Source organism: Leopardus geoffroyi, chromosome B3 (genome assembly GCF_018350155.1).
Source record: "Leopardus geoffroyi isolate Oge1 chromosome B3, O.geoffroyi_Oge1_pat1.0, whole genome shotgun sequence".
In the NCBI taxonomy this organism is placed as follows: domain Eukaryota; kingdom Metazoa; phylum Chordata; class Mammalia; order Carnivora; family Felidae; genus Leopardus; species Leopardus geoffroyi.
The window spans coordinates 70,505,199-70,523,065 of record NC_059337.1 but is presented as its reverse complement, the minus strand read 5'-3'; the positions used below and the strand labels follow the sequence as shown (position 1 = coordinate 70,523,065).

Sequence of the window (17,867 nt, the reverse complement as noted above, 5' to 3'; positions counted from 1 at the left end):
AACACATTTTTCTTCATATTGTGCCTTTAGAGCAGGTAAGTGGAAATGTCATAGAGAGCTAATTCAATAGAGGGTTAATATACTGAAGATGGTATTTTAATTTTGTGTTGGCTGGAAGGAAAAGGCTGTGGCTTTTGAGACATCAAATGCTCTCTCACTGAGAGATTGTATTACTACTTCACAACAACCTATGACCAAGAGTTTCCATACAAATGTATAGAATATATGCTCTCAAAATGATACTAAAGAGTAAAACCTGGCAGTAGGTGTTCAGTGATTACCAATTTTGAGTGAAATTAAGAAAAGTAAATTGTGAGCACCCAGATAACTCATACTATCTTTGAAAACAAGGCAATTGCTGGAAACTCAATTTTTTCATAGAAAAGGGGATATTTTTATTTTCATCATTTTAGGTACTGACAGACATGTAATAAGCACATTCTACTGAGAGCTGGAGAAGGAGCTGGCAAAGGAGAATTAATGACCAGAATAGGTAGAAAATTTCTGAATAAAACTGACCATCAGTTTTATCTCACACAAATGAGATCTTAGGAAAAAGAAGTCCTTCTAAGATGTTCATACGCAGGCAAATGAAGGAAAATGTGAATAATTTAGGAAACTCATAGGAGTATTCTAAATAGTAGGAAAATATCAAGAAAACCACTTAACAAAAAGAGAATAATGACTTTCCAAATATATAAGGCAGTCAAAAATATAAATTCAAATAGGGGACATTAAGAAATTTAAAAATTAAGGCATATCAGATCTGCAGTTATGTCATCGACTGCTCCATAGTGAACTATATTTGAATACAAGCAGCTGGATAGAACCAGAAAACTATTGAGAATTACTACTCTAATATAGTAAAGATACTTTTACTTAAGAATAAAAGCAAAAAATGTATAATAGTTTGAGTTTTATTGACCATAACTCATATAATATGATATTTACTTGTTTTAAATACACATTTCAACAATTATTGTTGTTTTCACATAGCTATGCAACCATCACCACAATCTTATTTTAGATCATTTCATCACCACAGAAAGAAAACTCATACCTGCTTACATGCACTCTCAGCTCAAGGTGACCACTTTGTAGTAATGTACTTTCTGTATCTATAGATTTGTGTTTACCAAACATTTCATATAATAAAATCATACGTGTGGTCTTTTGTGTCTTGCTTCTTTTACTTAGCATGTTTTTGAGGTCCTTCAGTACTTTAGCATAAGTGTACATAATTTTTGAAAACATACAATTAGTCAAGATTGAAAATTTTATTTTTTATTAAAGTGCCCATAATGAAAGGAGAAGGAAATATTTACATAAATCAATTATTTTTATATTAAGTAATATATATTGTATACACATGAGCAAGAGCAGAAATGCTCACATCCAAATACCTAATAAAACAAGTCTTGGGTTGCTTCTTTCCTTTTGTTTAAATTTGTTTATTTATTTTGAGAGAGAGTGAGTGGGGGAGGGACAGAGAGAGAGAGAGAATCCCAAGCAGATCCTGCACTGTCAGCACAGAGCCCAAACATGGGGCTCAAACCCACAAACCCTGAGATCATGACCTGAGCCTAAACCAAGAGTTGGATGCTTAACCAACTGAGCCACCCAGGGGCCTCTTGACTTGTTCCTTTCTTAATGGGTTTTTATATGGAAAATTCTCAGGATTGCAATCTTGGATTTACATGACTGATTCAGATTTAGCACTCGCCATCTCTGTGCTCAGGCTGTGCCTGGCCAGGAGCTTACACATACACAATGTCACCTAATTCCACATCGCTTTAGGGTGGTCCTGAATCAAACACTTGAGAAATTTACTTAATTATGTGGATCTAGATTTTTATTTACTAAATAAGGTGTAGGGAATAAGTGATCACAAAGTTCCCTCCCAGCTCTGATATATAATTATTCTACCATCAGTTTCCTCAAAAGCACCTCATAAATTGAGGAAAAGTTAACTATAATAAAATGTACAATTGCTTACTGAAGAGGAAGAAAATTTTCTTCACTAATAGAATCTCTGTCTAAACTACATAATTTATTTCTTTTCATTTATGTTGCCTTTATACACTTTTTTTTTCTTTTTCTAGTCTTCAATTCTTAACTTTATTTAAGTAACTTTGCTTTTCAGGAAATTCTAAAATAAATTCTCTTGTAAAAATGGGATCACTGGTTCAAAATACCTCTATCCTTTTCCCTTCAGTGGTTAAACCTACACAAAGCTATGAAACTGATGCCACAATTAAGAAGAAGAATTTCTGTTGGAAGATTGTAATTTCCCCTGGAGAGTCTCATTGGCTAGAAGTCTATACAAGTATCTGCAACAAAGTGCAAAGTTCTGAACATAAGTGAAATGGGACTTGGCTCCTTATTTGACTTAAAAGGTAACTAGGCAAATAATACAGGGATACACAGGAAGACTATACTATAAATTGAAGAGAGATAGATGACAGAATATAATGGCCTCCTAGCAGCAGTCTGGGGTGATAACTGAAGAATGGTCAAGGAAAGGAATTCCAAGTCAAGTTCAGGAACTGGCTGAATGGAATCAGGGGAAGTGGACTATGTCAGATCTAAAGGCATAGGTTATGGAATCCTGCATTGGGCTCAGATTCTCTCCAGATAAGCTTTCTCTGAGATATAGAATATCAAACTTCAGTGAGACAGTATTTACTAAGGTTTAGTGTATGATGAAAAAGAAAGAGAAGAAAAACTACAAAATATAGGGAAGAGTAGTAATTTCAATATCTGATTTAAGAAATAACTCTTGTTCTCTCTTGAAGACAGACAGTCACACTGAGTCTAACAGTAAGATCATCTGCACAGTAAGAGTGCTGAATGGACAAGCTACCTGAAGAACTGAAAGATATTAGGTGCTAAGGTATGAGGCGTAGGGGGGTTTCCCCAGAGTGGTGGGGCTAGGATGAGAAAGACAGTCTCCTGCAGAACATAGAGAATAAGAATCAATGGACAAAGGGGAGTAAACTCATGAAAAACATTTTTAAATGATCCTTAGGCAACATTCAGCTTTTCAGTTATAGAGAAACCCCACATTTTGAGGCTGCAATTACTTTTCTTGTCTTAGAACTTACATACTTCTTTATGTTAATAATTCATATTTTTATTATTATTATTATTATTATTATTTTTACTGAGAATGAGATTAAATAGCCAATAAACACCATAACAAGTCAAGAGAGAAGTTGTGGAAGGAAGAAAAGGTCTTATAGTTTCACAACCTTAATGGCACTTCTTTCGGCTTTTTGTTTTTTGTGGGTTTCTTGTTGTTGTTCTTTCAAGTTTTTATTTAAATTCTAATTAGTTAACATTTAGTGTAATATTGGTTTCAATAGTAGAATTTAGTGATCACTTACATATAACACCCAGTGCTCATCACAACAAGTACCCTCTTTAATGCTCATCACCCATTTAGACCATCTCCACCCACCTCCCTCCATCAACCTTCAGTTTCTTCTCTATTGTTAAGAGTCTCTTATGGTTTGCCTCCTCTCTCTTTTTCCTTTTTCCTCTTTTCCATATGTTCATCTATTTTGTGTCTTAAATTCAACATAGGAGTGAAATCATATGGTATTTGTCATTCTCTGACTTACTTTGCTTAGCATAATACACTCTAGCTCCATAAGAAGAGGTATATTTATGTTAAGTACAGAACTAAAGAAATAGTTTTTAAAACTTGCTTGAGAAAGGAAGAAGATGAATAAGAGAAACAAATGCTTGGAAAGCTAACAACATAAATGAATGCCAGCTTTCCCTCTCAAATAAAATAAAAGGGCAAAATAAAGCTGTAATTTAGGATTTATTTGTATTAATTGCATTACACTTAAGAGTATTAATTTCATATCCAAGTTTTTCTGTTGTCAGTGTATCATGGGGCATGAAATTCCATGTAGCAAAGGTATTCATCCCCAATTGTAACTGGCATATTCATTTCATCTGATAATCATCAAAACCAGTCATTTCTCCAAAGTGCATATAACTATTAAAATTACTGTCATAAAGGTCTCCAAAGTAAAATTCCTGCTCACTCACCTGATAATCATGTAACACAGCCCTTCAAAGAGAGCATGGTGCATGGCTGTCCTCTGGGTGCTTGTCCAGACCCATCGTCATCGTTCAGCATCCACTCTGTGTCCTGGAGGTTGACCAACAAGAACATAATTTTCATCTTTATTTTCCCTAATTTGTATTCATTGCCCAGTTCTTAAAAATATATAAGGTAGGAAATAAATTTAGGGAATTAAGGTTGGATAATGGTGATAGGATATTTTGACAAGGGTCTGAGTAGAAAAGAAAACAAGGAGGACATTATAGATCATTGGAGAAAAGAGAACAGACACTTCCTAAGCATCTTCATATCTGAATTCAGTCCCTTTCCTAAATGTACCACTCCTCCTACTCACTGTTCTTTATTCTCTTCTTCCTATAAATCCTCACGTATTCTCTGAGCCTTGTTCTTCCCATGGGGATTATTTTTAATTTTTAAATGTTTTGAAGATAACAGCAACCAAACTTAAAGCTGTATCTAAAAGTGTCCTTGGGAATTAGTCTCCATTCATTTTTTTAAGTTTATTTATTTATTTTGAGAGAGAGAGGGAGAGAGAACATGTGGAGGAGGGGCAGAGAGAGAATGGGAATCCCAAGCAAGCTCCACACTGTCAGCATGCAACCCCATGTAGGGCTCGAACTCAGAAACCCTGAGATCATGACCTGAGTCGAAATCAAGAGTAGGATGCTTAATTGACTGAGCCACCCAGATGTCCCTGGTCTCCATTCTTTTAAAATTCTTACAATATGTTACATCACCATGTACTAAATTAAGTGTTTTTTTATTTGGTTTACTGCTATTTTTAGCTTCATTATTATGTATCTTTAGATTGTCTCTAGACATAGGGCATTCATTCATTCTATAAGAAAACACAGTGTAATTAGCTGTAACACAGAAGGATTCCAACATACCTGCCATATGATTATACCTCCTAAGGAAACCACATGGAACATATGAATTCAATCAATACTTGACTAGACCATAAAAAATACATTCCTTTAACTTTGTAGGCAATGTGTGTATTGGTATGAGGTCAAATTCAGGCATCAGACTGACTGGGCTTGAATATCAGCTTTGACTTTGTTAGCTGAGTACCTGTAAGTCGTTAAATATTTCTATGCCATAGTTTTCTTATATGCAAAATAAGAATAATCATAATATTCACCTCATGAGATTCTTTGAGCATTAAATGTGTTAATGTATGTGAAACACTTAGAACACAGTAATATTTAGCACGTACTAATAGCTTAATAGTTATTATTTTTGATCACTCTAGATCCTATGAACAATGTCTAAAAGCTAAGTAAAGACAATTTAGTATGACATGGCACAACCAAAAACAAATCTGTATGTTAGAGTTGACTCATTTGACTAATTACCTCTTAACTACCAGTTACATACACTTACACAGAACATGTACACTTCTCACTATGAACAACAGTAATATGAGGAATTAGGAAAAGAAGTTCATAAAGATTTTCTTTCATGTATAAATTAGCCTCTAAGAGTGTGTGTGTGTGTGTGTGTGTGTGTGTGTGTATACACTTTCTTCACTTATTTCAGAAATAAAGAATAACCTTAAAAAATGACTTCAGTGATATAGGACAACACAATTTCCTCATCTTCTGAATTCTATACTCCTTATATATTGTTTTAACATAATCTCAAGAGGCGACAGAAAATTGTGATAATAAAAGGAAAAATAAATACTAATGTAACTACTTATCCAATTTTTGCAAGTGAGCAAATTAGTGAGTCAAGATCAACTGATAAGAGTATCATGTGATCAAATAAAACAATAGAAAATAAAATTTCCATTCTTACAAATTCTTTTTAATTGCTGCATAACTATGAGAATATTATTTCAGAATGATATAACCCATAAAATAATTTCAAATTATAGATAGTGATGCCAATATATTTAAGATTATGTGTTCTCATAATATGAATTATTATCATCAATTAGAAATAGGAAAACATCAGTGCTAATGTGGCTTTATTTTTTTTTTATTCTCTTTGTATAAAAGAACTTCTGGAGTCTTTCTGAATCAAGTAAATGGATCTTAAAAATGGATCTGTAGTGACTGAGTTTATCTTACTAGGATTTTCTGGACAATGGGAACTTCAGATTTTCTTCTTTGTAACATTCTCCTTAATCTACAGTGCTACTGTGTTGGGGAATGTTCTCATTATGGTCACAGTGACATTTAGTTCCACCCTTCATTCTCCCATGTACTTCCTCCTTGGAAACCTCTCTTTTTTGGACATGTGTCTCTCCACAGTCACCACACCCAAGATGATCACAGACTTACTCAGTGAACACAAGATCATCTCCATATGGGGCTGCATGACTCAGATGTTCTTTATGCACTTCTTTGGGGGTGCTGAGATGACTCTTTTGATAGCTATGGCCTTTGACAGATATGTAGCCATATGTAAACCCCTGCACTACAGGACAATCATGAGCCACAGGCTGCTGAGTGGGTTTATGATACTTTCATGGATAATTGGTTTTATACACACCATGAGCCAGATGGTATTAACAGTAAACTTGCCTTTCTGTGGTCCCAATGTCATAGACAATATATTTTGTGACCTTCCCCTTGTGATTAAGCTTGCTTGTATGGAAACATATACCCTGGAATTATTTGTCATTGCTGATAGTGGGCTGCTCTCATTCATCTGTTTCATCCTCCTTCTTGTCTCTTACATTGTCATCCTGATCACCGTACAACAAAAATCATCAGGAGGCCTCTCCAAGGCACTGTCCACACTGTCTGCACACATGATTGTGGTCACTCTGTTCTTTGGACCTTGTATTTTTATCTATGCCTGGCCATTCAATAGCTTCTCAGGAAATAAAGTCCTTGCTGTATTTTACACTGTTTTCACACCCTTACTAAATCCTATTATTTATACCCTGAGAAATCAGAAAATGAAAGAGGCCATGAGAAAATTACAGTTCCAAAATGTTATCTCCACATAGAACTCTTATAAAACTCTTAGACTTGAACACACTATATATATATATATATATATATATATATATATATATATATATATATATATATATATATAATTTTTTAATGTTTATTTCTGACAGAGAGAGAGAGACAGAGCATGAGTGGGAGAAGGGCAGAGAGAGAGGGATACATAAAATCTGAAGCAGGCTCTAAGCTCTGAGCTGTCAGGACAGAGCCTGATGTGGGGCTTGAAACCACGAACTGTGAAATCATGACTTGGGCTGAAGTCAGACACTCAACCAACTGAGCCACCCAGGCACCCCAGTTGAACACTATATAATTAACACAACTTCCAAATATTATGCTAACATAATTTTCATAGATTCTGTATAATACATGAAGTTCACTCTTATGTTAGACCAGTGCAGAACCATAATCAGTGCAGAAAATAATAAAATATCTTAATTCACATTTACTGCTGTTAAAACACATAATGATAATGAATGTCCTACAGCAAAATAAACATTTGAAATCATCAAGCACTTTTCCATAGATATTCAATATCTATTTATTAGTGAAGATATAAATATGAAAATATATATATGGTGAATACTAATAGAGATGATTTTAATAGATATGGATTGTTAATGACATTCATAAAGTTATACTACCTTTAAATGACAGACCAGTACAAATCATGATTGAGATAATGTGAACAATGAGAAAAAATATGAATCTAATCTCTTGATGCAATGAGACAAAAAAAAAAAAGAATAAGTAATTAAATCTGACAGCATAATGAATATAAAATGCAAGAGAGAATGTGAGATACCAGAGGGAAGAAACCAATGTAAGGACAATTTCAGTAGAACTACATAAAGCATCCTTGAAACCAAATGCTCCAAGAAATATCGTAAGTATGTATGCACAATTGACTTTCAAACCTCAATAAATAAAAATAGGAGCATATTTCTTGATTTTATGCAATATATCAATGTAACTTTTTCTTTCCAAGTGCTTTACATAAAACTTCAGTTAAATTTGCCTCTGATAAGCTTATAATCCTTGTTGCAATTATCAGCTAAATCTGATTTGGTTGTGAGTGTTGAGGAGGGGGCAGTGCATGCTAAATTGAAAATATCATATTCATTGATAGTAATCTTAAGTATTCTCTCCCAATTCAAGACACCAACATTTCTTGCTTCCTCTAGGCAACAGCTTTCTATTGATCCTAAACTACTGCATAAGTTCTTTCCTCTAGTGAATGCACTGTCTACAACTATCCAGAGTGATGTGATTAAAATGCAGGTCCCAATGTTTCCTCCCTGGCTAAAATTATTTTGTCGCATTAAGACATAGGTTCACATCCTTAACTGACCTTTAAAACCCAGCCTGTCCCTGGAAATTTGCTCTAATCTACCTCTTTTCATAATGTTATATTAACACTGACTTTCTTTCGAACTTTCCAAGTTATCAGGCATCTTAATTTAGGACTATTTCCAGGCTGTTTCCTTCATCTACAATGACCTTCCATCACTTCTATACCCAGCTAACTTCTTCCTAGAGTACAGAACCTGGACACAATATTACATTTTAGAATACTTCTCCTATATGTCCTTGGCCAGTTTATATTTCTTTATTTCACTCATTTATAGCATGCTGTGATTTCCATCCTTTGCACAAGTTATAGCAATAATGAATTGTATACTTATAGGTTAATGTTAGTTCTATCTTAAAGCATTAGACTCTACATATCCCCAGTATCTAGTATGTATATTGGCTCATGGAAGTTCATATGTACCTACTGAATGAATAAAGAAATGATGAAATAACTATATTCTAGCAGTTATTTGACTTACACTTAAGGAATAAATGCACTTCAGGGCACCTGGGTGGCTAGGTCAGTTGAGCATCCAGCTTCAGCTCAGGTCATGATCTCACAGTTCGTGAGTTCAAGCCCTGTGTTGGGCTCTGTGCTGACAGCTCGGGGCCTGGAGCCTGCTTCCGATTGTGTGTCTCCCTCTCTGTCTACTCCTCCCTGGCTCACACACTGCCTCTCTCGAAAATAAATAAGGATTAAACAAAATTTTTTTAAAGGAATACATGCACTTCTGTGAGATATTATCTGTTAAAAACTTAGAGTATATAAGGGCATATATTGCTCATATATGTTAGTAATTGAATTACAGGTGAGAGACTTGTAATTAAAGAAAAGGAACATGGAATACATGAAGAATTTCAGGCAAATGGAAGAGAATAAATAAAGCAAGTTTAGAATATTTGCTATAAAAATTACATTCAATTCTATTTCTACACAGTAAACCTAAAATCTCAGTCTTACATTATAGCACACCCTATATTAGACAAATCATAGCCATTTATAAAGTAAAACATACATCCACTGGTGGATGGGAGTATACTCCAACTGATTAAACATTACATGAGATTTTTGTGACTGTAGTAAAGCACACTCAAAATCCAAAAACCCTCTGGTTAAAAAATATCTAAGATTGCTAGAATCATCTAAAATAACCATTAAAATCAATTTTAAAAGGTTTTAAAAGAAAGTAAACAAATCACATCTGAGTCCCAATATGAAACTGAGGTCCATTCCAGGAGGGTAAACCAGCACTGAAACATTGCTCATCTACTGAGAACATCTACTGAATACTGTTACCTAGAGAAGCTACAAATTTCAGAGAGTATTATAGATTGGGCTTTGGTCCTGAACAGGGATGGAAACTGACTGGAGGTAATGCTGAGTGCTCAGATTCTGAAAAAATGAAATAAAATAAAAGAGATTATTAGAAGAAAACCTGCCTACTGGAAGCCGACAGCAATAAAAAAATGTTACCCAAACTTGAATCTGGATGTAGTGACAATAATGTGCCGTTCACAAAAGCTGGGTTTGCTATCATAGTCTTTGTATGTTCCCATACATCAAAGTGACAGTTTTATTTTAACTCACTACTTAAGAATGTAGGCTCAGGCATTTGCAAAGGTAAACACAAATATTCCCTGAAAAGCAAAATGCTCCTTGAAAATAGTCTACACTAAACTACCAAAGAAAGGTTTTACAAATAAAAATTCACAATCAAAAATCACAAAACAAAGAAACAAAAACATCCCAGCAAACATGACAGTCAGGAGAAAGTGAAAAACAATCATGAAATGGGAGAAAAAAATATTTAGAAATCATGGATCTGATAAAGAACATGGGTCCAGAATACATAAAGAACTCTTACAATTCTTGAATTGAAAGACAAATAACTCAGTTAAAAATGGGCAAAAGATCTAAGGAAAAAGGTCCCCAAAGAAGATATATGAATGGGCAATAAGCACATGAAAAGATGCTCAACATCATTAGTCATTAGAGCTATACAGATGAAAATCACAGTAAGAAACCATTTCATACCAAGATGGCTATAATCAAAAAGACAGTTGAGACATAGAGCAGTTGGAACCTTCATACGTTGCTGATGGAATGTAAAATGGTGCAACCATTTTGGAAAGAATTTTAGCAATTCGTCAGAATGTTTAACATAGAGCTACCATGTGATCTAGCAATTTCACTCTGAATATGTAAAAGCAAAATAAATGAAAACACATGCCCACACAAAAGATTGAATATTGGGGCAGCTCAGTCAGCTCAGTCAGTTAAGCGCCTGACTTTTGGTTTTAGCTCAGGTCATGCTTAGTGAGTTCAAGCTCTGTGTTGGGCTCTGCACTGCTGGTGAGGAGCCTGCTTGGGAATCTCTGTCTCCTCCTCTCTCTGATCCTCCCTGGCCCGAGTGCTGTGTTTTTCTCTCTCTCAAAATAAATAAACTTTAAAAAACAAAACACTGAACATGAATGGTTACAGAAGCTTTATTCATAATAGTAACACATTTTTAAGAACCTAAATGTTCATTAACTGATAGATAAACCAAAGGTGGTATTGTTATGGAACCAGGCTGGAACGCTGGTGGAAAAACCAAGCAGCACTCAGAGATCTTGTTGGATTGGAGATTTATTTAACACTGGCAGGCTCAGAGGAGATCATTTCTCCAAAGATCTGAGCCGTGAGCACAAGCATGGGAGGCAATTTATAGTCTGTTTCTTCCGCATTCCACATTAGTAGTAATTTGGCATACAAGGCAAGCAGGGCAGGAAGAAGAACCCAGAAGAGGGGTCTCTAAGCTAGAAACTAGAGCTTGTTTTAGTCCCGTTGGCCATCTTATGGTGCAGAACTTTACTTATTTTCCCAACAGTATACCTACACAATGGAATATTATCTAACAATAAAAAGGAATCAAGTACTGATACATGGTATAACATGCATGAATCTTGAAAAATTTGACAATACAAAAGAAGAGACACAGAAAACCACATATTGCATGAATCCATTTGTATAAAGTGTCCACAACAAGCAAATCTTTAGAGGCACAAAATAGATTGATGGTTACTTAGGTGTGGGGAGAGGGGAACAAGGATGTGGTCTTTTGCAACTAGTTTCTCTCCTTTAGCCTAATGTTTTTAAGATTAAACCAGATGGCAGCATGAATTAATACTTCAATGCTAAGAGCCATATCAGCAACATGGCAGAGTAGCAAATGCCTCCATATACCCACAAACACAACAGTTCATCAATTGATGGAAAAATTCCTCTTGAGAAAAATGTAAAACTAACTGAAAGTCTCCTGCACCCCCCAGGAGAATGCAAAACTTGGCTCACTGAAGCAATTAAGGAGTTTCAGGACACCCTCTCACCAGAGTCCCTCCCTGTCACAGTATCATATGATCAAGAGAAGATACACTAGCTCCAAGCTTCACCAAGGGGAGGGAAGGAGTTGATTCACGCGTTCAGTGCCCCAGCTTTTCAGAGAGGTCTCCTTGAGGACTAGATTCTGTTTTGCCAGTCTTGGAGCTCTGACAGGTCTGGCAGAGTCTAGCTGCCTGTGGGAGAACAGAGGCAGTAGCTCGGGCTAGTAGATGCCATTGATTTTCCTTACCATTCAACACAAAGTGAGTACATTAAAAAATCCCAGCTCTTAGCTTCTCCCAGGAGAGTAAAGGAGTTGATCCATGCATCCAGCACCCTAACTTCTATGGGGCTTCACAACTAGCATCTCTCTCACCAATCCCGAAGCTCTGATGGTTCTAGCATAGTCTAACCAGCTGGGGAGAATAGAGATGCAGCTTGGGCTGATAGATGCCAGAGCTTCCCCTACATGCTCCCTTAAGCTCTGCACAGAGTGAGAAAACAAAAATCACTGCCAAGAAGCAGGCTGCTTCTTCCTGGGGATAGAAAACATTGGAGAGCCCCCCAGAATCTCTGGCCAGGCTTATTGGTGGGGATCTCTTCCTGCATAAAACCGATCTGTGAAGACTGAGAGAGGTGCCTACATTGTCCAGTGTGCAGACACCAACACAGAGAATTGAGGAAAGTGGAGAACCAGACACAATGTTCCAAAAAAAGGAACAAGATAAATCCTCAGGAATTGACCTTAATAAAATGGAGGTATATGAGTTACCTGACAGAGAATTAAAACAACTCCCATAATGATGCTCACCAAGGTCAAGAGAACAGTGTGTAACTTCAATACTCCCATTTAAAAGTCACATAGCTCTTGCTTATACATGAAAACTCATTCTTGAACTTGCTTTTGTGTAGGTTTCTTTCCCCTCTTATCAGGCCCAATGTATCCCGAGTCACGCTGGAACTGTAGTTATCTCCCTGGAGAGGAACTTAGACCAGGCCTACAGGGTCACCTGCTGCCTTACAGGAGAAAAGGCTCTGGAACTTCCTTGAGCAGGAGGAAGTTCTTGCTATTACAAAAATGAAGGAGACTGCAGAGCCAAAGTCTTCAGGGGCATTTATCCAGAGGTACTCATGCCAGATTTCAGGGTCCTAGATTTTCCCTTCTAGTGCCTTGACCTTACCATAACACACATGCCTTGCTTGAGTGTTTATATTTTGTTGGAACTGTGTAAGTCTGTTAGATCTTCAGACTACTCCTTGTCTAAGATATTCCCACTACAGGAGATAAGGACTTCTTTGTCAGCTACAAAAGAGTTATTTAAACCCCTACACTTAACCTATAACTGCTTGTTCTGGTCTTCAGTATATTATTCCAAGGCATCAACACAACTTAAAATAAGCAAACAACTCCTCTATTTGTAGGAATTTTTCTCCCCTTATTTTACAAATGACTAAATGCCTGAATCATTCACTTATAATAGCATTCCTTTTCCACAAGATGTTTCCCCAGGTCACCACCACTGAAATCTTTAGGTGTTCATTTGTTTGTTTTGTTGTGGTTGTTGTTTTTTTAAGTAGGCTCCAAGTTCAATGTGGAGCTTGAACTCATAACCCTGAGATCAATAGTCATTTGCTCCATTGATGAGCCAGCCAGACACCCCACCACCACTGAAGTCTTGAGCAATCATACATTGATATAATGCCAGTACTTGTCTAGTCCCAAACACCAATTGTAATGGAGTCCTATTTGCACACCAGGCAGTGAGTGAACCAACCACAATATCCATTTATCACCTGTGCTCTCAGACCACTCCCAATACTAATTATGTTAGTTTAAGTCATCTAAGAAGTAGACACCAGATGGGATTAAGGTACATTCATGGTGGAATACTACTCAGTAATAAATTTTAAAACATTTTTTAAGCTACTATGCAACAACATAGATACATCTCTAAAACATTATGTTAGTCAGAAGACACTCAAAACAAAAGAGTACATATTGTAAGATTTTATTTAAGTGAAACTTAAAAATAGATAAAAATGATATTTAGTGTCAGAAATGAGAAGTCCTTAGCTCTAACAGTGAATATTTACTACAAAGGGGCCCAAGGGAAATTTTTGTGTGATAAATGTTTTCTAATTTGATAAGTTAAATAGCTTCATAGATGCACACACAGGAAAAAAATTCAATCTATAATTTAAGATCATTTCATCTTAACACCTGCAAGATATATCTCATACATAAAGGGTATTAAAAACAGGAACTGGTTACTAAAAAAATAAGTAACAAAAACAAATAAAGTGGTTTAAAGTAGGATTTCGGATGGTGCCCTATTGATGTGGGAAACAAAGGCAGAAGGAAATGGCAGGTAAAACTAAATTTCCTTATAACCTGCAGCCCATTGACAAATACTTGAGGCTCCGGCCAGTCTTTTTTTTTTTTTTTTTTTTTTTTTTTTTAACGTTTATTTATTTTTGAGACAGAGAAAGACAGAGCATGAACAGGGAAGGGGTGGGGGGGGGGGGTCAGAAAGAGAGGGAGGGAGACACAGATTCTGAAACAGGCTCCAGGTTCTGAGCTGTCAGCACAGAGCTGGACATGGAGCTTGAATTCACAGACCAGGAGATCATGACCTGAGCACCTGCCCCAAGGCTCCCACCAGTCTCAATGCTAATGCTTTGCTACAGGGAAAACAACTTTAACTTGACAATAGCGAGGCCTCCAGTATCCTGTGAGTCTTCTTTAGCATATGAAAATCCCTTTGGAAACTTCCCCTGGACTTTACCTCCCCCAACTCTATAGTATATAACCAGTCTCTCCGCATGGCCCCAAGGCATCTCTTCCTGCCCAAGGGTCCTGTTCCCATGCTTTAATAAAATCACCTTCTTGTACCAACAATGTCTTCAAGAATTCTTTCTTGGCCGTTGGCTCTGGACCCCGTAAGCTCCACCATAACCCCAAAAAACCTCATCACTATCACCATTACTGGTAATAAAAGAAAATGCTTTGGCAAATTGTGGAAATAATATTAATTATCATAGAGCAATATCTTGCTTTTTTTCTTACCAGAAACCTTTTCTTTTTCCTCCCTTGTGGAGTCTCCAGCCAGTTGTAAGTTCTTACAACCAATGTCTAATTATATTCTCCAAGGTAAAAGGTCATCTGGGGGAAGGAGTTGTAGGTTGGCTGGGCTTAACAGATATCTTGCTATTTGATTGTTTTTAAATTTTAAATTTGTTTGTCTTCTGAATTTTGTGGACTTCTTTTTTCCTAATTTTACCTCATGTGTAAAAGTAAACTAGCAGTGCACTATAATTAATAGTGTCTTCCAATTTATATGTCCCTTTCAGCAAAATAATCTGATTTATAGTGAAGTATTTAACACCTAATCTCTTTTTCCCTGGCACTAACACCTGAATGGATGACCATGTTTTACAAATTAAAATGTAGTTTAGAACATTTGACATTTAGTCTACATGTTTCTGTAAGCATACACATCATCTTCTCAGTTCAAACAGAGGAACACAGTCATCAAAGTCATAGGTCATTTCATACAACTCAACCGAGCTTTAGTCTTCTTATTTTATAAGGTATGTGTCAAGCCATTCAGGGAAATAAATTTCTGTCACAATTTCATTATAAATAAAAATGAATGACTAACAAGAAGAATTCTAGAGGTTCTATTCATCTAAAAGTATTCTAATTTTTAATTGAGAATTTAGCCTGTCAAAGTGCAATGTGGAATGCAAAGGGTTCTTTCCTTTATACTGAATCATCTACTATTATGACCTATTTCTTTCCTCAATAGTAATACAGCTTTTGTTTTAAGAATTTGGAAGGCTGATTTTGAGTTATAATTTCTGAATTTTGAATTGACTCTTCTTTGCCTAGAAATGATAAAACAATTGACTTCTCCATAAGATCAAACATCCATCTAATAAGAAAAGAAAAAGAAAAGAGAGAGAGAAAGAAGAAAAAAACATATACACATAAATAATAAAATGATGGTGTCTATTTTTGTCCTGTTACCTTAACATCAAATCTCCAGATCTAAGCAAGCTCAACTTCAACTTATTTTGTCACCCTATATTTCATATGACGAGAGTTAAAGTTACCAGAAAGAGACCACTGCCTGATATGATCTTCAAAACCAGTACACTGCTATTACAGAGGGATACTTTCTTAAAATTTTTCAACTGGATTAAACAAGAACAAACATAACTGTAGAATAATGAAGTATCACTACATTCAAAATAACATATGGATTCAGGAACTAAAATAGACGAAACAGAAGAAAACTTTTGAATGCTAGAAAGCAGTGAGCAAGCCTGAATCATGGAGGACATGGGCTTAGTAGAAGCTCTGTTAAGGCAGGGTAGCCTAGGGGAAATAGGTATCAGAGAACAACCTCACAGCCATTCCTGGGATTTCCTCTGTTGCCTCCACCTCTGCCGCAAAACCTGCCAGTGAAACACCAAACTTACCAACCAACTCACCTGTCTCCTTTGTTGTCACCTTTTAAAATCTTTTTTGATTTCCTCTCTTTCTCTAGCCATCTCTCCTTTTTCCTAGATACTGATGTCTCCTGATTTCAATATCAGCAATTTATAATTAAATTTTAAAAAGTTTAAGCCGCACTGTGTTACACTATCAAGAACTCTATGGGGCGCTTGGGTGGCTTAGTCTGTTCAGAGTCTGACTCAGTTTTGGCTCAGATCGTGATCCCAGGGGCATGAGATCAAGCTTAAGATTCTCTCTTTCTCCCTCTGCCTCTCTGTACTGTTCATGCTCTCTCTCAATGGAAAAAAAAAGAAGAGGAAAAGAAATCAAAAGAGCTCTATGATTTATCTAAAATATTAAAAATTATATTGTTACCTAGTCATTCCTTCTTTGCTAACCTGAATCTTTTATAAGATAGACTGTTTGCTATTATATCTTGTAAAAATAGAAAGTTTATTTTTCTAAATCAAGATGCACTGTCTTCTGAATAAAAATGGAAAATGTACAAATTTCCTTAAAGATACAGCTCAAGAGTATTCTAGGCAGAATATTAACAGAACCAGATGATTATTTTGAACTGTTTGGGATAAAGTACAGGAATACAAAGAGACCCTAAGAAGAAATACTTAGGATCAGTTTTCAAAATATTTTAGATGAAATGTAGACAACCCATGACAGTCTCTCTAAATAGCAGAAACAAACAAATAAAAACTTCATGTAAGAAAAGCTTCAGAATAAAGAATAAATCAATGATGAGGCTCCAAGCCCCTTTGTTAAGTCTTCAGAAACACTAGACACAGTGCCTAGTGGAATCATGGCTGGAAAATAAGATCAAGAATCCTACAGGTTTTGTCCACATTAGCCAAATACACTTAAAGTAGACAAATATGTCTCAGACAGAATTATGGATATGGCTTTTGAAGCATGAAGTATACACACAAAAAAAGTTTCCTAAGATATGTACAAAATTTTTAGAGAATTATTCTGGCAACACAATAGCTAAATTGGACTAAAAAGGACAGAGTGGAAAATACAGAGTCTTGGCAAAAGGCTTGAAAGGACACTACACAGAAAATGATATCCAAATAGCAAAAATTTGAAATGGTGCTCACTACCATTCCTCAGCAGGATGTGTAAATCAAAACTACAACGAGATGCCACTACACACTAACTTGAATGAACTGCTAAATTTAGACTAAAAATACAAATTGTTGTGAAGATACAAAACAATTATTTCTCTCCTATATTGACAGTAGGGGTGTAAAATGTCATAGCCACTATGGAAAAGCAGGGACATTTCTCAAGCATGAAAAATATCCTGACCCTATGTTTCAGCAACCCAACTCGTAAGTGTGTGCACAAGAGAAATGAAGGCAAATGTCCATGGAAAGATTTAATACAAGAATGCTCTGGTTGCCTTTATTTATGTTTCCCTCTAAATTCAAGGCAAAAAGCCTGTTCACTTGCTATATATTTAGAAAGTGGAATATTTATCAGTAAGAAACATGGATCTATCTCAAAAAATATATAAATTTAAAATGCCAGACACAAAGCAATACATATTCTGTGGTCCCATTTATATTA

At 35.8% G+C, this 17,867-nt stretch overlaps 1 protein-coding gene across 1 annotated transcript; it reads left to right on the top strand.

The window, feature by feature from the left end:
* Positions 1–6,131: 6,131 nt before the first annotated feature.
* On the top strand, positions 6,132–7,064 carry LOC123582210 (olfactory receptor 4L1). The gene has a single exon (XM_045448465.1). It carries the CDS (start codon positions 6,135–6,137, stop codon positions 7,062–7,064), a length of 930 nt encoding a protein of 309 aa, XP_045304421.1. The 5' UTR covers positions 6,132–6,134.
* The last annotated feature ends 10,803 nt before the right edge of the window (positions 7,065–17,867 follow it).